Below are 25768 nucleotides of genomic sequence, written 5' to 3'. Positions count from 1 at the left end.
AATAAAAAATAAAAATAAAAAAACTGAAAAGAAATTGTTGATTTGTTCCTCTAATAGATAGATTGACCAATGCTGCACGATAAAAAGGGCAACGGCTGTTTTGGTTTGATTAACTTGTGTAGCCTAAGCTTTTTCAAGAAATCACAGAAAGATGAGCGAGAAGAAGAAAAATTGCAATCTACATCTGCACCTACTTCACCTTTCCACAAAGAGACAGCGAGCGAAGTGGCACCTGAGGCTTCCCATTTCCAGGACATGCATATTTCATCACTGGACTGTAGAAGTGAGACTTCATGACACAAATCGGCACAATGCCAAATGATTTTGTCTCATAACAGCGGAAACAACTTAAAATACTCATACAGATAAGAGTAAGACATTATTCGAAACTGTAAAGTGTACACTCACAATAAAAACAAAACATTCTGCTTTTGTAAAATGAAAACAAGCAGGATGCCGCTTTCTGCCATCCCGGTTTCTGTTCTGTGAAGTTTGTGGAGCGGCAGGAACGCGTCACAAAAATTAACTGATACTGCAATCTTGCAAACTGAAACTTGCAACCTCTTGCGTGCCATCTGAGCTCGCCATTCTTATTTTGGGTTGGTGCACAGATCGTCTCTTTTTCTTGTTGTGGTTTGCCAGGTTTCAGTAAGTCAAATTTAAGACCTTTTTAAGACCTTTTAAGACCCTAAATATTGAAATTTAAGACCTACATGACGCATTACCAAAAAATATTCAAATCAAAGAAATTCTGAAAAAATCCTTTTATCTCAATGAATTCAGTCACTGAAAAAGCATTAATTTAATTTACAGATAAAGCAATCACATTAGTAACCTTCCACACACCACAATGTGACTTGGGTAAAGTTGGTTTTATATTTGCACATTCGGACATCCGTATTCAATAGCCTTGTTAATCACACTACATTGGACATTCAGTGGACATTCACAAGTAAATATGCCATTAAAACAATACTTGCCTATTTTGATCGACTGTGAAAAATGTTGTAAGTTGACAATCGTTGGCTGTCAATATCATGTCGCTGCCTAAAATTTGCAAACATTAATTTATTGCACATTTATTGGAAAGTCTGAATTTATCAGAAGTCCAAATGTGCGAAAACCAACTTTACCCAAGTCACAATATGCCAAATGTCCAAAACCTTAGGCCCAAAATGAAAATAGGCTAAAACAAACTTGCCCTCAAATAGAATAGATTTCATCTCATATTTATTTACATTACAAAATAGCATATTAATAGCCTAATAGAAATTGAACAGGCTACTCCAACCCAGGTAACAACCAATGTAGCGCACACACACACACACACACACACACACACACACACACACACACACACACACACACACACACACACACACACACACGCACCAGATAATCCATGTTAGATAGATAGATACTTACCTCGGGATAATTAGAGTATCTATATATCTAACATGGATTATCTAATGTGTGTGTGTGTGTGTACCACACTGTACCATGAACTGTGAGCCCAGGTACCTCGACTTAACAATTCCATTGTTCCAGAAACGAACGTGGACATCAAGCTGCTTGGTCCTGGTGGTCTGATTTTGGCTTTCATTGAACATTACGATATACGGCCCAGTGAGAGCATTAATCAATTGCCTCTTTATAAACTCTCCCAATCCAAATCTCGCCACATAAGCGATCTTGTTGGGCCCACAGTACGTCTTCGCGAATACTAAATCAGGGAACATCATTTTGAAGAGATCGCTAATCTCGCTGTTGCTATTAAATGAGTGGTGTTTAGTCACCGTGTGAAGTATCCAAAGCACCTCGGCTTTCGATGTGTCAGTCGATCCAAAAGTACCCCGAAGGTTGTTCGGCGGAGCTGCGATGATATTGCGCTGGAGACCGGAGGGACCAGGCATTGTGGAGGACGACGGCAGTGGTGAGGCTTATTGGCCGAGTCTGCTGAAGGCATTTTGCGGCTAGCTTGTGTTTCTCCGCTCTGGCGTGTGACTCCAGCGCCTTCACACCCAGAGTACCTAATTGATTTTTTTTTTGTGTGCAGTGAGCCTCGTATATGGAGCTGGGTACCGCTTGTAACCAACAGCAGAAATCGCTGTGATCTAGCCATGTCTCGCTGAAAGTACCTCTGTGGAGACGCAGACGTATTTCGCGTGCAGGTATTGCGTTTATCACGGGATTTGTAGTTTTATCAACGCGTATACCAACACCAATATACCCCAGAAAGAACTACGACTCGCTACTTTTTTGCTACTTTGTAATAACTTCCAGCAGGTAGCATTTCTGGAAATGGGTAAAAAAAAAAATTAGACCTGACTAAATTAAATTTAAGACCTCGGATGAAAATCTGGCCATTTTTAAGACTTTTTAAGGCCTTAAATTTAAAGTTCAGAATTTTAGACTTTTTAAGACTTTTTAAGACCCCGCGGGAACCCTGGTTTGCAAACAGCATTGCATTACCACACTCGCCCCCTTCTGGATTGGAGTGTGGATCGCCTGTGACTGACTGTATTCGTCGTCTGACTGTATACACTGAACAGTGACGTCCATACTGTGACGGTTCAGGACGAATACATGTACCATTACACCCCTAATTAATATTACTCAGTAATTATTTGTATAATTACACTGTAACAAGGACACATTCAAATAAATTGTAACCTCAAACGATGTGTACATGTGTACGATGTGAACGAATCCTTTTCTGCAGAAATCAAAAAATCCACTTCAAATTCCACCACCCTAACAACACTATAATTTAAAATGAGCAAAAAGCTTGGTAAAAAACCTCCATACAGTTATAAATTAGAAAACGGACGGCACTCTATTCTTTTCTCCACATACAAACGCGTGTGAATTTGAGAACCATTTCACTCATGTGGATCAGGCTTTCAAAGAAAACTAGGACACTGCCAGCTTTGATGTCTTAATTGTGAGCCTTTTTTTAAATGACAAAGAGATGTGCAAGCCTATTTATGGAACAAAAGATAGATTGAGCGAGAGTATTGGAAAGAGAGAGAGCGAGACAGAACGGAAGAGTTAAAATGAACGATTTGCAATGTTTAATTATGAAACACAAATATGACTTCTGAATGCAAGCGCTTCTTTAAATACAGCTCTAAAGGAGGGACTTAGAGTGTGGCTCTACCTGTGGGCTTACGCTGGGGCCATAGCCCATCCCTGGTGACCCCATGGAATGTGGCCCCATGGGCGAGCTGATGACAGAGAAGGGAGAGCCCAGGCCGTTCATGGGCGAGCTCAGAGTGCTGATGGGGGAGTGCAGGGACCCCGAGGGGCCTAAAGAAGTCGGGCTGAGCAGTGACGGATGCATCCCCCGGTGGGACGTGGGCGAGCTGAGAGGAGAGGACGTCACCTGTCCAGAGGAGTCTGTGGAAAGGATAGTAGAACGAAGTGGTTAGAACATTTACTGTAGATTTAGTCCATCAGCTATTTGCCAAACAACAACAACCACCACAGAAATTTACTCTTTCCAAGTATTACGGTGTGAGACAGGCAGCTACAAGCCCATAAGCCAGAGAGAAAGAGACAGCCCTGATGGGACCTTTTCACCCGCTAGCTGAACCTAACATTGCATGATTATTCTGAGAAAGTACAAAAGACAGGCACTCACATGGGTGCACTGCACTTCGTTATCATCTAGCGCAGGTCACCAATTAGCAGATTGTGAATCATTTACCATAAATTAATACAATTAGAAGCATTCTTCCTCCACATGGAGAAACTGAGGATCTAAATACAGAATATGAGGTGGGTTTCATGTAAAAGGAGATGCTAGTTATGATAATATAATGCATTTTCCTTTTCTTTAAAAACAAAAACAAAAAAACAACACAACTGTAGCTGTTTTTGGTTGCTCACTTGTGGTTTCACTGCAATGATGATTCAGAGTAATTTATATTGTGAATTTTTAGCAATTACATACAATTATTTTTAGCAATTTTGTTTTTAGTTGCTCACTGCCATTTTATACAATGTAAAGCTGATTTGGAGCCATTTATATTGTGAAAGTAACTATAAAAACACTTTTTGTATTTAATTTTAGCAATGTTATACTGGACATGTTAGTAGAGAGATGACAATTTAGGATTTAAGATTTCTTTCTACAGTTATCTACTTAGATAACCGAGCAGCTTACTCTTGAAACTAATTACATTATTTTGGTACCTCTGAATGATCCGATCTTTGTTGAGATGGAAATTCAGAGACTGGACTTCATGGAATTTTAACAAAGTATCTCTAATTTAGTGTGTGTTTTATGGGCTTTGAGAATGCTTCAGAAAACAGGGAGAGAGAGAAAGAGAATGAGAGTGAGATACAAGGTCAAGGGCCCTAAGGATGCCAACTGATTAGGTAGCAGACTCATTTTCTGCTTCCATACTTTTCCTCCCTTCTCGCACCATTCTCCGCTCTCCCGTTCTCCTTGAACCTGTCCGTCATGCTGTCAGCTGTCATGAAGAGGCGATGGGGGGACATCTGTCAGTCTTGCCTGGGTGACAAGGCCATATTTCCTGTGTCCATGACTGCTTACTTTCCCTCTCTCTAACCTTGTCTTGTTCTCCTTGTACTTGGCTCACTTTCATTTAGCTCACACTTCCTTTACACACCTCTTTTCTTCCTCCCCGTATCTCTCTCAGTCTTCCCAAATATGCAGGGCTTTTCCTCCTTGAATCTTCCAATAGTTTCATTTCTATTTTCTATTCTAATAATTTTCTGTGTAGTAAAATATATGCATGAATACACAAAGGGCGGAGGATTTACATAACTACAAACATCTGAGTTTTGAGGGCGCAGATTCAGCGTGGGCCTGTTTATCGTCCACAAATTCTAGCAAACAAAAAAAAGCATTTAAATGCTTCATATATTTCATGACTTAATATTGTTACGCAAGAGCCGAGACTCATAATAGGCTAGTTTCATAAGGGGGCTGCACAGAATATGGATAATGTATTACTCAATTAGGTGACAGTTGAGAAAAACAGCATGTCCAGTTTGTGTTTTCCAGGAGCTCTCTGTCTCCACTTGCCTGATGTCACTCCACAGTGTCTTGTGATGGATTCCAGGCCAAAAGGCACTCGAGAGGGCGGACGGAGTATATAAGAGAGCGAGCTTGTCAGTGGGGTATGTTAACGTCTGCCTGCCTGCCAGATCCGCCACGCCAAACACTTCCTCTACATCCTGCCCTCCTCCGGAGCACTTCCTGCAAACACCCTGAAATCTGCTGCAGCAAATAGAGGCGCTTCTGTCGATGCATTGATATACACATTCACACCCGCTGATTGCCAAAAAACAGTGATTAATTAATTCTCTAATGTCACGGTGTCACATAAACAGGAAAACACAGTTTCCCAGCACATGGAAGGGAAACAGAATCATTATTCAGTCTAATGAGGGTTTTATCTTGAGGTGATAAGACCCCCAGAGATGGTGTGTTTCAGAAACACTGTCAGCAGACAGCTGCAATACACTGGGGACACAGCTGATCCAGGGTCAGTTTAGGAGTGTGATGCCATATCCTAACCAGCGGTTTAAAAAAAATTAAAGAAAAAAAATTAAATAATTTGTTACATTTTATACATATCAAGTTAACAAATACAGTCACCGGCCACTTTATTAGGTACACCTGTTAACTGCCCGTTAACACATATCTAAATCAGTCAATCACATGGCATCAACTCTGCAACTTTGAACATGGCATGGTTGTTGCTTATTTCAGAAACTGCTGATCAGCTGGGTTTTTCATCCACAACCATCTCTGGTGTTTAAAGAGAATGGACCGAAAAAAAGAAAATATCTAGTGAGCGGCAGTTCTGTGGCCGAAAAAAAAAAAGTAGGTAGGCTACAGCAGCAGAAGACCACACCGGCCACTCATGCTAGGAACAGGAAAAGATTGGAAAAACATTGCCTTGTCTGATGAGTCTTGATTTCTGCTGTAACATTCAGATGGTAGAGTCAGAATTTGGTGTAAACAACATGAAAGCATGGATCCATCCTGCCTTGTATCAACAGTTCAGGCTGCTGCTGGTGGTGTAATGGTGTAGGGAATATATTCTTGGGCCCCAAACGCCACAGCCTACATGTGTATTGTTACTGACCATGTCTATCCCTTTGTGACCTCGGTGTACCATCTTCTGATGGCTTCTTCCAGTAGGATAATGTGACATGTAACAAAGCTCATATCATCTCATACTGGTTTCCTGAACATGACAATGAGTTCACTATACTCAAATGGCCTCCACGGTCACTAGATCTAAATCCAATAGAGCACATGATTTGCATGATTGAAGGCAAAAGGTGGTCCAACCCGGTAACAGCAAAGTGTACCTAATAAAGTGGCCGGTGAATGTGCATATTATGCATATTATACATATATAATATAGAATTAATTTCCAACAGTGTTATAATAGATTTTAGATAAATCAACAAACAAAAATAAATACTGTAATATTAAAAAAATAAAAATAAATAAATAAATAAGTAAAAACAGATGATCTTACTGATCTGTTATTACATGCAGGAACGTATCCGACCATGGGCCAGATTTACTAAACAGGGCAAATTAGTTCACAATTACATATAATACACTATACATACAAGTAGAATAAATGTTATATTTGGTGTGCTGTCCAGGGGGAGGGCTCCGAGCTCGGAATTTTGGTCCGAACCCAGAGTACTCCCCCAAGTTGTGAGATGAATAGTTAGGACTAGAAGTGAGGAGATTGGGTGGTGGTGGGATGCTAATAAACTGTCAATGAACAGAGGTAAGTCTGGTGTATATATACCTCTTGTCATTAATTATCTGAACGTGCTCCTCCCGAACTTTGTTAATAAAACATAATTTAAAGAACACAGATGCATTATTGTCAGGTTTAAGACATGTATTTTTTGGGCATTAAATAATGGTGCAAATACCAGTAAATTAACTAGCTCAAAACTTAGTAAATCACATTGCATGTTTCATTTAAATATTCTCCTCCCATAAATTTAGCATCTGAAAGGGAATCTCCTACAAATGAATATGCAGTAAGGTCGGCCGCAAAAATAACCCTGTACACACTTTTTTTTTTTTTTTGGCGCTAATGTTCCACTCCGTGTCTTTAATAAATCCTGACAGCAGTTTTTAGCGCCGAATTGCATTGACGCAAGCTGTTGTAAATTTGGACCCATGAATTTTGATTTGTCTTGAGACAAATATGTTGTACGTGTGGACGTCAGTGTTAATTTTCTTAGAATTATGTGCGTGTGTGCACGTTTGGTTTTATAATACACAGCATAAGTCCACATCTGTATGCAGATGTGTGCGCACACACATTTTAAGTATAGTTTGCTGCCAGTTGGTGGTGTGTTCCTCTCTGTGAAGGCTAGGGTTGCCAGATCAGGATTACAGACGGATAAAAGGGGCTCTTATTTAATCCACCCCAGAGAGGGGCACAGCTGGTGGAAAACAGGATAGAGAGAGAAAAAAAGAACAGAGAAAAGAGGAGAAGAAGAGACTTTCACATTGACGTTGCTGTGAGATTTGCTTCATTCAAAAACTTTTAGTTCAAAACAAGATTGTTGATCTAGACTATAGATGTAAAACAACATTTTTAAAACTGACTTTTTGGTGGGGTGCCCGACTGACTAGTTGACTAATCGGTCTTAACTGGAAGCCCTGTATAATTAGGCTGGTTTCAAATTCACCTGACTCAACTGAACATGTTTCCCTGGGGATGTGATTTTACAAAAGACTCATTCATTTAAAAACAGCTAGAAGCATGTTAATTAAGAAAAAAAAAGAAACAGGGAAAACAATCTAGCTAAACTAGTCAACCTCATCAACCATCATGACCCATCCCTGATCTACCTAATCTAAAACATTTATAAATTTCTGCATCACATCACAGGACATTGTGCCATAAAACAGTCCATTATCCTTCTTTTCTGATCTTCCACTCTTTTCCCCATTGTCTTACTCTGTTTGGTTGGGAAAAGAAGCATGTTGTAAAGCTATCTGAGAAAGCACCTGTAAAATCATCAGGGTGCCATGCTACCTGAAGCTAACCGGAAAAATCTGCTAGATTAGATAAGAGCAGGTAAGACAGAAAACACAGCCCTGGCAACGTCTAAATAAGAGTGGCAGTCCTCCAAACTTCGCTCTGCGCCAACACACAGCTGTCATCTGCTGCTGATCACCTCAAAGGCATCTGACAGGTACAAACCATCAAATAAATCAGCAGGAATCAGGATCATTATCTCGCTACGTCAGCTCCAGGACATATTGGAGAAAGATGCCCTGCATAATGCACAACAGGTTGCCCAGCCTTTTAGGGGCGGTTGGAGGAGTGAGGCCATTGTAGACTTTGTTCTCCATTACCTTGCATTCATAAAAATACAAAACTGGTATGCTGGTATGGTAGTCTTTCACTCTATACAAAAATTCAAGTTTGTTGAAGTCCAAAAAGGACATTTGACCAAAAGAGGATCTAAACGTTACAAATTTAGACTGAGAATCAAACATTAAGGGGAAACTCTCATTTTGGTGTCTTCATATCAATAAGAGTAAAATGAGTAAATAAATTAAAATAAATTGAGGCTATAAGCTAGAACAATTTTATAAATTTGATTTATGAATTTACATATAATTACAAATAATTCAAAGATAGTAAGAAATTCACATGCTTTACATTCACATCTAATGTGAAAGCAACTTTACAATTCATGGTTTCCACACTTTTGCACATGATTTGTCATGTTATTTCCATGATTTTACAACAATCATTTATTTGTGATTTAAGGGTACGTTTACACAACAATGAATTAAAATGGAAAAGTTTTACCTTTTGAGTTTTCCACGTACAGACGACACGATTGTCAAAACGATCCCCATTCACATTGATCCGCGAAAACGACAACAAAAGCTGTATCCATTAGATGTCGATGAAACACTCAAAAGTTTGCATTGTCAGGCCACCCAAAATGCTTTTGTCGTGTAAATGAACGGCCAAAACGCATAAAAAGTTTTCCGTTTTTAGTTGAAAACAGTGTTGTGTAAATGGCCCCTAAAAAACATTTTCATCAAGCCAAAGAAACAATTTCGTTCTGAGCATAATTGAAAAATTATATTTTGGCTAGAAAAATTTTCATGCTTTTTCTTTGAATTCCTAGGTCCCCCCCATTCGCATGTGTATGAATATAAAGTACTTTGATCGTGAATTCTCGTGTGACCTCACCTTAAAAACCCGATGATTAGCATCCCGTTGCTCCATGGTGGCGCTGTACACAACTTTTGAAGGCAATGAAGGGACAGTGTAAAGGTGAAGGGAAAGAAAGAGATCTCCAGCTCTCATGATACCCAAGGACCACACACACACACACACGCCTGTGCACACTATCATGTTGGGCCTGCTGGTGTGATGACTGCATGACTAATGTTTGCACTTGAAAGGAGCTGAATGGGAGTGATTGGCCAGGAGAGCCTCTCTTGTATTCTTCTGATCTCCGCTTCACAGGTTTGCTGTGACAGGCGTTTTAACCACAGTTTCATATTCATTCCACTTATTGCTCTGGGCCGGTTACATCACTGCTGAAGAACAAAGTGATCATGCATTCCTGTTGCAAGATAAACGAAGTCCATAAATGACTGCCATGGCTAGCTGTAATTTGTCAGGAAAACATACGGGTGGGGAAAGACCCTACAGGTGGGTGTCTCAGCAGATGCACAAAAAAGTGTTTACAAAGAAAATAATTTATTTTGAAGAATCTCTCAAGTCTTCCTTTCATTGCACGGACAAAACATTTTGGACAATGGATGAAAAAATATCCTTTCCTTTTCTCACTGTCTGATTTTGACTGGTCCTGGCGTGTCCTGTTGGTGCTAAGAGCTAGCAGGCATCTGCTACAGCAGTGTCTGCATTATGAATGGAAAACAGGAGCAGAGCTGCACAAGGCTGAGAGCCTGCAACAGCTGTTCATCTCTATAATTTATCCCCGAACTCCAGAGAGGAGGACCGAGATCATGAGAAGGAAAACTTCAGGTCTAAACATTCTTCACAGGTGGCTGCCATCTAATGAAGGGGTTCAACCCAAAAAATGAGGTATAACTATGATATAAAACATAAAAATTGACTGTGGGAGTCTGTGTGAAGCTGAATGACTACTTGACTCAGTCTTAAAGGGATAGTTTATAAGACACATTCTTGGTCAATAACAACTAAATGGAAAACAATGATTTGGATTGTGGGGGTGTTAATACGAATTCTTTAAAGGTAAAGTTGGAATATTTTGAACTTGACATGCCACCTTAAAAACACAATGTTCACTGGGACACTATAAAAAAATAATGTGAAAAAATGTCTTGTCACATTAAAGGCCTGTTCACAGCCAGAAGGACAAATATTCGGGGCATTAAACATTTTCATTTAAATGAACATCTGTTCAGACCAACATTTGCATGCCATTTTATTTTTTTTTTTAAAGGATAGGCGTTCTAATCTCTTTTCCATCGACTGCTAATAAAGCGGGGGCAACAAATAAGATTTGTTGACTACGCTTTAATGGCATTTACAAACAGACTATTTTGCTAAGTGACAGTGAATAGCAGAGGAACAATCTAGAACCATCTATCTCATCTCCGTATGCATGTTATTTGTATTGTTTGATAAACACTGTTGTGAATGAAACATCGGAATGGCTAATTGAAAGAACTTCAAATTTTACTTCCGTTCTTCTCCATGACAAGCGAATATCATAAAACGTGTGTATCAGAGTAACCTAGGTATTTCAGCTTTACCATTGCTTTTCTGTTAAGCACCACCTACTGGCAGAGAGGGAATTAGCATTTTTATTTCGGCTCTCTGCTGTTTTTTTATGCACTGGTCTGAAAAGACAAATCGCATGTGAAAAACAGACCAAATTGTCATGTCAACCTAAAATGGTCAAAACTAGAAAACAAAAGAAAAAAGATCTGTATCTCTAGTCAACACGTTTGGAGGTTAAGCAGTAGTGTCACGTGGCCAAACCGTCAGACTGACGGCAGTCAGTCTGGACTCCATAGCAGCCTTCATTGGCCAAGGACCACCCAGAAGCCATTTGACTGTAATATAAAGCAACCAATCAGAGTTTGTTTTGTTCCTCATCATGTTAAGGGGCCTAAAAAAATGTAACATTGATGTCTCCAATTACAGACTGGTGTGTAAACTCTTGGACGTATCATCTTTGTTTCCAGAAGGACCGTTAAAAAACACGACACACATATGTCCTGAAAATCCTGTAGAAATCCTGTTTCCAATTTTGTGAGCCATAAGCATCAGACTAGGGATGCTCACATTGACCGTTTAACCGTTAACCGAAAGTAAGAATTTTAACCGATTAATACTATCAGTTAAACGTTTTTTGTTTTGTTTTGTTTTTTTTTTGCTGCATGTTAAAGAAAAATATGCTATATATACATATATGCTTATTTGTTAACTCGCGGGGCGTTTCACACGTGCCAGACATATTTCGCTAAGCAACAAGCAAAATGAAGCGAGCGAAAAGAAGTTGCTGTGACCGTTTCGATAGAAAGGGTCAGGCGCGCCGTTGGCACGGGGGATAGGAAAAGACAGAAATCGACCCCCGCACTTTTGATAAGGGCTGCTTCAATCAGAAGACTGAATTGACTGAAGTTTTCGTGAGGATTTGTAGTTTATGGACTGTTTTGAGTTCGGTAATTACATCTAGAAAGGTAAAAGCATTGATGGCATCTATAAAAGAGATATCTAAAAGCGAAACGAAAATTATTGCCTCGACCGGCGACACAGTGGAGAGGACGCACGAGGAGACCTGCGTGTTTAATTTGTATGTGTATAGCTACTGTACTACTGCATTTACAAAGCTTATCAGTGGCATGCACTTTGATCACGAAAGTGAAAGTGCCTTTTGCGGTCGCAATCGCGGTGACCCCCGCGTTCCCATTTCTCTCGATGTGAACCGTGAGCTCCAGTCCATTACAATTTAGGGCCATGGTATACTTCATTTCCCGCATTCCGCTCAGTCTCGTGCGCAAGCCTTTCAAAGAAACTCCTTTGCCCATGAGCACGGAAAGACGCGTTCGGTATGCACACGTGCACCGTCCGTGGTCATAACAATAACAATCCTTGAGGTAGGCCTGCTATTTTTATTTGACGGAAAAAATGTCTAAAATACCGGTTGTTCAAAGCTTCAATGGATTCACCGTGTTTTTGTTTTGTCATCTTAATTTGTTGAACATTTAAGTGAAAAATATTTAGTGTAGGTCTACTTATTTTATGCCTTTTATTTAAATTATTTTTTTCTGTTGTCAGAAACGCTGCAGGTGCGTGACAATTTGATAATGTGAATCCAGATTCTGTTGTTTATCTGTTCTATGCTGCTGTTTGCATGTTAAAATAAACCCTATGTCATAGCCTATATATGTCATATTATCATCATATAGGCTATACAATATTATAATCTTATCAGTTAACGGTTAATAATCGGATAACGAGCGTCGGTTGTCGGTCGAGAAATTTAACCGAAATGAGCATCCCTACATCAGACATTCAGCCAACGGTCTGTAGACGTGACGTCTGAGGCTGAGACTAGTTAAGCAGTAACCTTCATGCTGTTCCAAACCTGAATGACTATTCTTTTTCTGTGGAACACAAAAGATGATATTTTGAACATCAATGTCCAAACAACATCAGACCACATTGACTTTCATAGTAAGGACAAAAATACAAAAAAAAAAAAATATATATATAATACTTTCAAAATATCTTCCAAGTCCAATCATTTATGTAGCTCAAACCTGCAACCTTGCAGTATCGGACTCAACTTTTTAATACGCAATGTTAAATGTTTTTAATATAGGGTCCTTCAAACACTGCCTGAAACAGTGCTCCATAGATTTTGTAATAAATGGTTGAACGATGGATAAATGGTTGTCCTGATCCTGTCCTAGCTTTTCCATACTATACTTCGAGGAGCTCTCTGCTCACATTCCACAGCCAATCTCCAGCACTTTTCCCAGGAAAACCCCGGTCACCGCATGTGTCCCCTGACAACAACTACAAAATAAACCATTGGCATGATGTCCGCCGAACAGTGACTTTCAACTAATTCACTGAAATGTTGTCTTAGTCCCTTTGAGAAAAAGGTTTTTTTTTGGTTTTGTTTTTTGTTTTAGAACTGACATACACCATCTATTATTCATAAAGATGTTTGGCACTGGCTGCTGTGCTTTTTTTTGAAGCCCACAGATTGTGGGCGCTCTGACAGCAGGATGAAACAGATATCATTTGCATCTCTCTGAAAATGCTCATGTCTATTCGTAGGTAAGGACGAAGGAGAGGGGAGGGAACACAGCAACTTCCTGAGGAACTTTCAAACCGGTGCTTGAATTAATGCCGGGATAAAAATAAGAACTGGCAACCGGAGAAAATAGAGATGCTATTCTGGATAGTTTGACTTTCGCTGGTGAAAACGGCACAGGAGTGACAAGCAAACAGCCATCCTGGCCCCCGCCACTGTGTGGAGAGACGGGATTCGCAGGCTAACAAGCAACATACAGTATTTACTGTATATCGCGCCTCTTTGACAGTCATCATTAGTGTTATTCTTATCATTGCCGCTTAAACTGCAGCTGTTGTTTATTGTTATGAATGCAGAATAGGCCACGCTTGGTGTGTAGACATTTTTCAGCGTGTGAACGCAAAGAAACAAGGCCTAGCACAGGCATTAATCAGCCATTTTTCTGTACGTGTTTGTATAAACAGGTTAATCTGCTCCACGCTGTGTAAGCAATGGAAGTAAATAGAGCCGGCTGATGTGTTTACTCTGACTCTGGGAGTGCTGGCGGCCAGGACGCAGAGGGAAGCCAAGAAGAACACAAAGTGGCCCTGGTGAAGGAGGCCCCTGTTCCTATACGGGGCCTTCCTTTGCAACCCACTCTGGAGATACGCTCACCTGTCAGCATGCCGTGAACAAGGACAGTGTGAAGCCACCGCAAGACTGCCTCTACAGAAAGGCATGCTGGGTAGGGCATGCTGGGCAGTCGCTTTTAGACCTTTTAAAGTTTTCCCACCCAGAAGGAGACAATCTAGGATATAGTAAAACGAATACCGTGTAGGTGTTTCTTGGTAAGGGTAAAATGATAAAATGGGACATAGACTTTCAATCTTAAACTTGAAAATACATAAAAGAATTACTAATATTACTATATATATATACACATATATATATACAACGATGTGTAACACATGGAAATCTGATAATATTTGGAGAAGTTGTGGACATTTCAAGGTAAGCACTCAAAAAAGCTCGAAAGGAGAAAATGGTCTCTAAAGTTTGTGCAGTTCTCGCCTGTTCTCACCTGCTGGGAGTGACAATAGGGCTCATTTACATCTCATTTAGATAAGCCATACCCCCAGTAAAGCTCCCCCCTGTAAAGCTGCATGGTTGCATAGCAACAACAGACGCAACGGGAAAAATCGGACCGCATAATAAAGGATAATGTGCATTGTAAATGTCAGTAATTTATCTTTTTTGACATTTATTAAAATGATTTAGAGGCTGAAATATATGAGTTTTATCTTTTTATAAAACCTTTTTTGTCAAAACTATTTGAACTTGTGCAGTGTAGATAACATGTTGCAAGGCACTCCTTTAAAATCTGGCCATCATCTTTAATGTTATTATTTATATGTTAATGTAAACAAAAAGTACATATTGATGCTAATTTTATTTGTTATTTGCTGGTTTTCTACATAAAACTTGGTGAATTGATTTCGTTGTGTAGGATTAGGACTTTTTGAACAGGATTCTGTGATAAACGTGATCATTTTGGTCACTATAGTCCTTTCTCTTTCACACTTTCTCTTTGTCGGGGTCTTCTTCGTGGATGTAACCGTCTGTTTGCCTCTAAATGTCCAATAATTCGCCACTCTTTTTCCGCAGCTAAAGAATCCAGTCAGAGCCGGCGCTGCATACTAAGTAGCCACGCTTCCCTTGGAGGGCAGGGGCAATAACAAAAGAAACAAAAGCCGGCGTATCCGATTCCAGTATGGAAATACAAACAGACAATGACACGCCCCTACTGCGAGATATAATCTCAGAAAATCAAGCAGATTTCAAACTTAAAATGTACACTTTTAAATATACCAATACTGCTATCTCAAACACGGAGAGGTGTTTGAGATAAATATAAATATATTAGTGAAGCAATCAGAAATGATTTTAATATTTATTATATGAAAACGATATTCACATAAATTGTAACTATCATAAATTCCCACCAAACTAACCAATTATATAAATAATAAATTTATATTAAAAAAGTTATTTTTTAATTTAATGTACTTGTTTACAAAGGAAACAACAAAAGCTTGAGCTAAATATAATATTATTGATTAAAAATTATGCATTATGTTTTGGAAATGATGTACAATAATATATCAAGCTGTAATTTTTGCAAATTGTGCAAAAAAGTGTGGGGGAAAAAAAAAATTATGTGTGCGCTTAGGATACATAATGCAAGTATATGCATAATGCCTTAGCAAGACAACAGAGTCAGACATTTATTCCATGTTAAAAATGTTACAAATATTATGTCCACAACTGAATGCTATTAAATGCATCAATTTATTACTAATTATTAATTAATTGATTTTTTATTAATTAAAAAAAGGACAATTTTCCTGTGATGTCTATTTGACACTGTTATTTAATAAACTATTGAGGGTGTGAAAAGTGTGATCGAAAATGTTATTTTCAAAAGTTTACAGAAAGTGCCCACAGTTGAAGAAACATCCCTAGGTACAGAGGCTTTAAGTCTTAAGTATCGTTAACAGACGAGATGCAAGTTGACAGCGGAACCGCAAGCGTAACGGGACCCAGAAGCAGTTTGAACAGCGATTCCTCTGTTTCAGCCCCGAACGATGAATTTGCCAGGGCCCCTAAATCAACAAGCATTAAGACACACAAAACAACGGCACATAAAATGAAAAGAAAAACAAAATAATGAATGTTGGATGAGTATTCACGGGAAAAAGCCTTGGACTGCCCACCGAGGATATCGTTGAGTGTGGTAAATTGCCACCCACGGTTTGATGGATCTAACGTCTTATTTTCACTGATCTACTTCTAAAACTGCCATCATTAAGAGCTCAACTCTGCTGTCAGGCTCTGCATATTCACATTTTTTTGGGTGTTCTGTACAAGAGAGAGATGTTGTTTACCTAGAGGAGAGGAGAGAAAGTGGAGGAGACGCACTTGGCTGAGTATGAGGGCAGATAAGAGGAGATTACAGTTGCTATCGCTCCTCTTACCCCGCTGCAAACATCACGCCGCTCTGATACGGCCTAATTGTTCTCTTTAACTCTGAGGTGATACCAGTCTCCCCTTGAGCCAACCCACGCTCAACCCTGTGTGCACAACTAAACATGCCGCTTATGGCCTCGCCTTTATGAACACAAAGATAATTCTCGTAGAATGTTATTTTTACTTTTCGCTAAAGCCGGTTTGATTTAATGGTCTACTGTGGAAGGAAGCCAACTGTGCAACAGGGAGTTCAAACACAAAAACATCAGAAACTTTGATGTAGCTCTATTCCTGCTTTCTTTAGAAGTAATAATTTTGAGAGGGTGGGGAATGCGACAATAATTCATTTGCAAAACAATGCAGCCACGTTGTTTCGAAAATATGCACCCCGAGCCACAGCGTGGATGACTTGTTACAGTTTATGTAATACTGATTTCACAGATACTATCTGCATATCATAAAAAGACCTGTCTACATAAAAACACATCTTTCTAATAAGTTATCCATACAGTGTCATCTATGTAGTCTGATTCATTACCAAATGATTGTTTATTTAACGAATGCTGTCAAATATAAAAATTAGGCTTTTGTGATTTTAATGCTTGCATTTATAAAAAAAAAATTACTGAAAAATTATGTTGAGCAGACATAATAGTACAGTAATTGTTTGTTTTACCGCAGTGCATCTAAAAAATCTAAAATAAAAAAAAACATTTGAAATTCTTATTAAATTAAAAAATTTAATATTTTGTAACAGCATGACAAAAAATAATTTAAAATTCATAATAAAATAAAATTTGATTTTTTTTAAGTATTACTTGACATTATAAGGATTATTCTTTTTTTTTGTGATTATAGTAAAATAATGTATAAAGATACATACACTATCATTAGGGCCAGGAAACTTTCTATTCATCACAGAATCCTGAGCAAAAAAAAAAGTAATTTTTTACAAAAATATTAAATCGGCACCACAGTTTAACATATAATAAGAAATAATAAGAAATGTTTTGATGTGATACTGAAGAGTAATGGCTGTTGGAAATTCAGCTTTGCCATGACAGGAATGAATTACATTTTTTCAAATATATTAGATTTTAGAAGAAATTAAAAAGAAAAAAGTTATTTTAAATTTCAATAATATTTCATAATATAATCAGATCATATAACTACAGCCTTGTTAAGCATAAGAGAACTTTTTTTTTTTTATAAACTTATGAACAGTAGTGTATGCATATATTCTATATTAGAACAAAAATTAATCTTGCTATTAACCAAAATATAAAAATAAGTCCAATCATTTAGAATAAAACCACTTTTCTTAACAAGCTGTGTGATTTGATGCATCACTCACATCTTTAGCACAACTGCGGGACGAGTTACAAAGTTCCACCATTAGAACCACTAATAACTGCATTCTTACACACAGAACCTTGATCTGCCTCAAACTGCCTAAGACTTTCTCAGAAAAGCTCCATCATTACAACTCTGCTCGTCCCCCACAGATCTGCTTTCCTTTGTTGCTTTGTGCCGCAGCTATGACACATTTCAAGTCTTTGCATAATGCAGAAAGTAATCAAATGAGTTTAGCAGGAGGGTGCGAGCTTATTTAAGACCCAGAGAGGTGGTTCTGGTCGTGGCTGGTGCAGCAAGGGTGAAATCTCCTCAGGAGAGCTATATGACAGTCGAGGACATGATTAGAGCAGGAGCGGGACATGACAGGGAGGGTAATTACGCACTGCCGCCCATGGCATCCCTCCCCGGAGAGCCGGAGCGAGACTCCCATCACTCCTCAGCCGAGCTCTGCGATCCCTCTCCTCTGTGACAGCAGAAGAAGAGGCAAACTCTACACAATACTCGTGCCGCACAAAAAAAGAAAAGCAGCCGGGGTCCCAGCGTGAAACAGAAATGGTACCGAAAAGCATTCATTTGAAATCCACAAATGAACTAGCAATAATGCCCGAATGAAAACGAGACCTGTGGCGCTGGCTTTAATGCTAACAGAATGGCCTTTTGAGGTAAAGGAAGGGTTTATTAAAAAAGATCTATGCTGCTCTGGCTTTTCTGGTCAGATCTCTCTTGGGTAGATCAGACTCTTTGTTACCACAAACAAACAGGAAGTGTAGATTTAACACAGTTCTTCCGCTTGCTCACAGAATTGCGCAAATTGAGGAGATTGAATCAAAGGCAGGCAGGCAGTGGACGATTTTATCTGGCAAAACCACACACAGAGAGAAATTGTACATGTGATTGCAAACTTTACATAGATTAGTACAGGGGTTTGCAGACATATAACCGAGGAACCCCAAATTTAATGGTTACTTTCCCCCTTCTAATATATAAAGGCAGCTATATAATTTGACTAACAACTTGTTTATGCTATGTGAGAAAATACTAATTGTGATATTATGAAGATAATTCTGCTTATAAATGAATTTAACTCTTTTTATAATTGATGAACTGTTCCCAAACATATAATGTGCTAGAAACATAATGATCCAGCCATAGATTCTTAAGTATCTGCCTATTTAAATACAAACATCGACTACTTGTTTTGGCCAGACATTGTATATTTGTCTACTGAAGTAAATTATTAAAAAGCTACCTGTAAAGTATTTACGTTGTAAGGTGAGAAAATATTTATTAATTATATACACACACACACATTTTAATGAGGTAAACATTTCAGTGTAAAACAACTGAAACGATATCTGGAAAATATTTACTTTGTATTAAGCTGAGAAAATGTTTATTAATTTATTTATGTTTGATTTTTATCCAGTATATAATCCAATATATATTTAAATATGGTAAACATTTCAGAGTGTAAAATATTAAGTATAAAGACTTAATCAAAAAACAAAAAAACAAAAAACAAATAAGAACATTTACTTTAGATTTATAGTGAAAAGTGCAACAAATACATTTGCATTAATAATATTTTGAAATATTAATAACATTTTTCAGATAATATTTTAATTTTAGCTTTAGTACAACAAAATAAAAGTCAATAACTGCATTTTTAAAGATGTTGATTTTATAGTAATATATAGTATAGTATACTATTTTTCTCATACAGTTTTAAAATATAAAGTAAATTAAATTTACATTTAATACTCCTAAAATATATAATTACCTTTATATTTAGGGGGTCCATCTCCATTAAAATTTGGGGGTCCCTGGTATCAACAAGTCTGAAAACACCTGGACTACAACTTTTCAGGGCAACAAGTTGTTAACCAAAAATAAGTAGTCGTGGAAGACCCATTTCAAACAATACTCATGCGCTTCTCTGGTTTCCCTGGACATAATCACTGACATTAAATGTCTTCTAAATTACTGCATTACTGTACTTAAGGTACAAGAACTCCATAAAAATGAACTGAGATGGCCTGAGGCCAGGGCCGGGCGGGTTCGTTTTCCAGAGTTTCCTCAGCTAGGAGCAATGGGTTGTCTTTATGGGACTTGAGGGGAGTCTGGTGGTCTGGCGCTTGGATTTTACACATCCCAGAAGCCCTCGCTGCAACAACAGCAGCTCCTTTCAGCGCACGTGTGGATACATAAACTCGCGCCAATTAAAAAAGGGAAACAAAACCAGACGACAGAGGAAGGAACAATAAAGCGTAATATGCAACTTAGTGGTTCTAAAGTCTGGATTTAAGGGGGTGTTGGCCAATCAGATGGCCGTGATTCAATTTGATGGTTATTACATGAAGTGAGGCTGCTGAGCTGATGGCAGTGCGCTGTGGAATTTGTCACTTCCTCTCTCTCTGTACGTGAGTGTGTACGGCTGTGGGTGAGAGTCTATTTCAAGACAGACACTGTATTCACTTTCTGTTCTGCAGTGTATCGAGAGAACAGGTCTTACTAATTCATATAAATCTTCCCGAGTGCCGCCCACCGTGGGAGTTAGGTGCAAGAGTGTGACGCTTGGCACCGAGGCCCATTTCAGTGACAGAGTGGCATGAATGTGCGAGCAAAAACATTCGGGTGCGAGTGTGTGTTTGTACGCATGTCCTTGGCAATGTCCCACAGCAGATGTTTCTCTGTTCGTCCACATATAGGGCTGCTTTGGGAAGATAATATCATGCTACATAAAAACAGTGCAATTTCTTTCTATCACACACAGCTAGATATATGTGAATCTTTTTTGTTTTTTTTGAAGGAGAAAAACAAAGGGACCAATTCTGCATTCTAGAAAGGCCTGGATTTATTGACCACATAACATCCTTTGAAATCTTTTTCTCTTTTCATTTTATGATTTTTTTTCCCTTTTGTCCTCTGTTTCTGCTCTGGTCCTGTTAATGAAACACAAATGGGGAATGACTGGGTTTTGGCGAGCTGCTAAAAGAACTGCGGAGGCCTCAGGGGTGGGCCGCTCCAGTCGTCTACCTCCTCCCCCCGGAAAAGTGGAGAACAGTTGTGCGGACCCTTGGGGTAAGAGCAGGGAGGGGGGTCTGCTCTGGGAAACTATGCATCTACGTGAGGCAGGAAGAGGCCTTGCAGGCCAAGGGGAATGCGTGCGCCGCACCGGAGGAGGCAGCGCATGTGTGTGCGCGAGCGTGTTTGTGTGTGTGTATGAAAGCGCGCTATACGTCTCATGGGGAAAGTGTGGTTTCGATCCTCTCCCACCATCCTCCCTCCTGCCTGCAACAAACAAACAAACAAACAAACAAACAAACAAACAACATGGAACCAGCGAGCTGCACTTCCAAGACAAATGACCGACATTAGTGAGGAAAGTATGTTCTTTAGGAATAATGAGATTACTACCTCAAAAAACACATCCACTCCCACCCAAACAAACATGTACATATGCTGTACACACAAAAAAAAAAAAGAAAGAAAGAAAGAAAGAGAGTAAAAAAAAGATGTTTCATTCAAAATGAATTTTCAAAGTCTGGCTGATATAATTTCTTACACACGTGCTGCGTCCTACTATACTGTATACATTTATACATTAATTTCTTGATATATTAATTTCTATTTAAGAAATTACAGCAGCCATATTTTTTATTATTAATTTTTAATTATTATTAATTTTTAATTATTATTATTATAATTATAATAATAATTATACTATAATTATAATAATAATTATACTAATTATAATAATAATTATACTAATTATAATAATAATTATACTAATTATAATAATAATTATACTAATTATAATAATAATTATACTAATTATAATAATAATAATTATAATAATAATAATAATAATTATAATAATAATAATAATTATAATAATAATAATAATAATAATTATAATAATTATAATAATTATAATAATAATTATACTAATTATAATAATAATTATACTAATTATAATAATAATAATAATAATTATAATAATTATAATAATAATTATAATAATAATAATAATAATAATTATAATAATTATAATAATAATAATAATAATTATAATAATAATAATAATTATAATAATGATAATTATAATAATTATAATAATTATAATAATTATAATAATAATAATTATAATAATTATTATTATTATTATTATTATTATTATTATTATTATTATTATTATTATTATTATATATATATATATATATATATATATATATATATATATATATATATATATATATAAAAACAATTGTACTTATGTTTTTGAAAAATATGGCTGCTATAATTTCTTAAATAGAAATTAATATATCAGGGTTTTTCCTGTATTTGAAAATATTTTAGTAGCCGCCAAAATTAATCTTTGTGTCGCCAAAAAATTATTTGATCATTTAATATGACGATACCTGCCTTTCTGCAGTACCTGTACATGCTGATAACCGGCTGCTTTAAAACGCTCCCGTGAGTGTTTGAGCAAATGCTCTTTGAAGAGCGTCAAAGGTTTCTATTTACAACGCGTTTTTGCAGAATTGAGCTTTGAAGACAAATCTGTTGAGTGTGTGAACGCAATGGCCAATCAGATGCGTTCTCTCATCGCAAATCCATCAAATCCTCAAAGCATCAAAATCTATAAAAACACATTAACTGTGGAAAAAAGCAACCAATCCAGGGCCTGAATTTCAGAGCGTAATTGCGGGTACTGCGCATAATTTTACACATTTCCGCGATTATAAAGCAGGATATTCCCGCAAACATTTATGCACTATAGCACGTAGGCTAGATAAATTAGTAAATTAATCTACACAGATTATCAGAGCAAATCAGTGATTCTGTTAGACATAATTTCACAAACAGTGTGAGTGATTCAGCGGTACTGTGTCTTCTCTCTCTCTCAAAATGCGCCAAAATGGCGTCACAGCACTTTGCATCTGTGCTACAAGCGAGCTGCATGCTGCGATACAAGACTTTAGCTTAACAAAAAGTATTCTCGTCCCTTCATAAAATTAAAGTTCTCTTAATTTGTATTCCAAGATGAACGAAGGTGTTACAGGTTTGGAACGACATGAGGGTGAGCAATTAAAGATTTTTTTAATGAACATTTTTGGTTGAACTAACCCTTTAAGACTATGTAGAGTTATTTTATATTTGATTGAATTTCTGTGGTATTTCTTACCTGAATATTACTGTTAGACCTACCTGAAAAATGTCCAGCACAGTTTATTTCATTTGCATCTTTAATCGGTTGTATTTATTAAAAATATATCTCCCAAACGAAAATTAATCACAGAAATTGGCAACATCATTGGCATTTTCTTCTCAAAATAGATGAAAAAAGAAAAGTAAAGAAAAAAAACAGCAGAAACCAATGAGAGTTTTGAGTTCGCTATCAAGGATTCGCTCTCTCTCTCCCGTTCTCATCAGAGGGATTCCCCAGGGGCCCGGGATAAACTGGGTTCAGAGAGAGTCTTTTATTCTGAGCGATGTGAGGTGAATACTGACTCTGGCTCCTATGCGTTTTTCATTGTAAAACACTTCATGTCCAATTAGCTTTGTCTCTTGACACCTATCACAGCCATGCCGCGGACGCAAACAAACCGCCTTTATCACAACTCCAGGCAGCCCGCCGCAAAATAGCTCCACTTCAAACGTTTCGCCCCTCTTACGGCTAATCAACCTCAGGGCAACTTTAAAGAGGGCTCTGTTGGTTCAACCGGACCGTCTGTAAAAAGTGGGAAAGGCCTTTGAGTGCAGAGGCTGCGAGAGCAATAAATGGCAGCTTTTGTCGCGCAGAGACGTATGAAACCAAATTCACTTTTGATGAAGTGGAGGCAGGAAAACGGATAGCCCAGTCCGCATCGTGTCAAAAGCAGCACATGTGCCTAAAGCCTCAACCTGTCCAAGTGAATTACACTCGTCATCTGCCTGTGAGGGACATCAGATGTCCTCTTTATTCCTAAAGGACAGGCGATACGAGAGACAAAGTGAGTTAGCTGCATATATAAGCACATTTCAGCTTACCGTTGGCATGTTCGTTGGCCACAGCTGGGCTAAAATGACTGTTTTAATTTCAACTAGAAGAATTTGTCACTTTTTTCTCTCGGGCACACACTTTAAAACCAGCCATGCTTGGGTTTTTTTAACACTGTAAATGTTTTTGAATAACATGAGTCACATTTTCATTTCTCTCCACAGAACAATGACTTCTCAGTGTTATTGACTGCTGTTTTTCCAAACAGGAACATTAGCATTTCATGATGTAACGCAGCGCTGTTTGTGAACGAGGTGGCTTTTCTCAACTCCTTTCGTGATTGAATTCATATTTCATGCTTCCACAGAGACCCACCGTGCCCAATTTATAACTGGCTAACTCATGTAAACCCACCATACGAGGTGTTGTGATTGGCATCTGGGGAAATGTTTGAGCAGGCAGGTGTTTTTTATTGGCTCGCTGGAATATGCTCATAAATTCGGAGTCTTGATTGGCTACAGTTAGCTCTGGAAGAACTGCCAGACGGGACACGTCCATGCCAGGAGACTATGTGGGCATGGGGTGGCCTGAAAACACACACCTTCAAAAACTCTCAACAACGGACCACCTGAAGCTTCTCAAACACCTCAACTTCAGCAAAACCGAGGGGCCGTCGGCTGCACTCGGCAAACACGGGGTTTGCTGACTTCGTTCCTCCCGCCTCTCTCCATTTTTTCTGGACAGAGGCCAAAAAACACAAAAAGAAGCTGAAAAGGACATTAAAGGGAAGCTTTTGCTGGGTTTTTCCACAAGTTGTGAGAGCTCTTTTACCGCTCAGGCTTACAGTAAGACGGCAGATTAAAAGAACGATTCCGACACATGACTCAGAAGAAAAGGATGAACCTCACATTACATGCCTTCTCTTGTAGCTGAAATGAACGACTTGACATTGTAATATAGAAAATTACACGCTTCTGTGATGTGAAAGGCAGAACATCGACTCCCATTTTCAAGAGCCAAAAATACCATTAAAAGAAAAGATGAGAAATCCACTGGCACTGTGCTAAATCTTTCTCTTGAAGTGTTCTCATGGTTACAGATAAACACCATAAAAGGCTGTTTTGATTCACAAAAACAAGTGAGCTATTAAACTATTAAAAATATTAAATCAATATAAATATAAAATAGAGGGCCGCTGTAGATCCTCCAACTATTTGTGGAAGTCAATAAATCTCTAAAAATGTAAAAAAAATATGGTAATTTGAGCATTTTATGACATGGCAAGGTCAGATGTTTTGTATTAATAATTCATGATATTTAAAAAAATAACACAAAAATATTTTTTTTTATATTTATATATTTTGCCTTTAAAAATATTATACCACCATGCTATCATTGTACCTATTAAAAGAATGCTTTTTTTTATTTTTATCAAGTTTAGTGATAAAAAGTGGACACACACAAACACGCACACTATAAAGTAGTGATTATATGGCACACATATGCAGCTGACCTGACATGACACTATTGTCAGACTCAATGAACTCACCCCACTCCCTCTTGCTCACATTAGCCTAATGAAGACAGCTATACGCTAACCCACACATAATAAACAAACTGTTATCGAAGAACAGGGACCCCACACCCCCATCTGCCCCCTACAGAAACAGGCATGTATGCATAGGCACGTGTGTATAAATCCCAGGCCTTGCAGACGCAGCTGAGTTTCTGGAGCCGAGGAGGACAGGTCTCCCCCCACGGTCACTCACCGCCTGTCCTGATAAGACACATTAGCTTCCAGCATATCCCTTCCCACCCACAGCGTCTGCATTAACATGCCAATTAGGCTAGCCAACATCATCACGCCTCAGGCCATCGCAATACTAAAAACACAATCACGTGCACGAACACACACACACACAAAAAAAAGGGGGGGGGGGGGGGCATACTAGAGAGGCTGCACAAGACAAAACCTACTTCATCCACAGTTACATAGTGTATACACACTTATACACACTTTTGCAGTACAATTGCAGAATTATTGTTTTGAGTTTTGATTTTACCTTTTCTTTTTTCACATAAAAATAATATACATGCATGCAA

At 38.1% G+C, this 25768-nt stretch overlaps 1 protein-coding gene across 4 annotated transcripts in view; it reads right to left on the bottom strand.

Moving 5' to 3' along the window:
• Window positions 1-25768, bottom strand: part of rxraa (retinoid X receptor, alpha a) — a 178267-nt gene that overhangs the window by 40213 nt on the left and 112286 nt on the right. For all 4 annotated transcript variants that reach the window (XM_067375039.1, XM_067375042.1, XM_067375043.1 and 1 more), the window contains exon 3: window positions 3161-3399. In XM_067375039.1, coding sequence (XP_067231140.1) covers window positions 3161-3399 — 239 coding nt within the window. The remainder of the gene's footprint in view (window positions 1-3160; window positions 3400-25768) is intronic.

Source organism: Chanodichthys erythropterus, chromosome 22 (assembly GCF_024489055.1).
Source record: "Chanodichthys erythropterus isolate Z2021 chromosome 22, ASM2448905v1, whole genome shotgun sequence".
Taxonomy (NCBI): Eukaryota; Metazoa; Chordata; class Actinopteri; order Cypriniformes; family Xenocyprididae; genus Chanodichthys; species Chanodichthys erythropterus.
The sequence above is the reverse complement of the archived record's forward strand: the minus strand, read 5'-3'. Positions and strand labels throughout refer to the sequence as shown.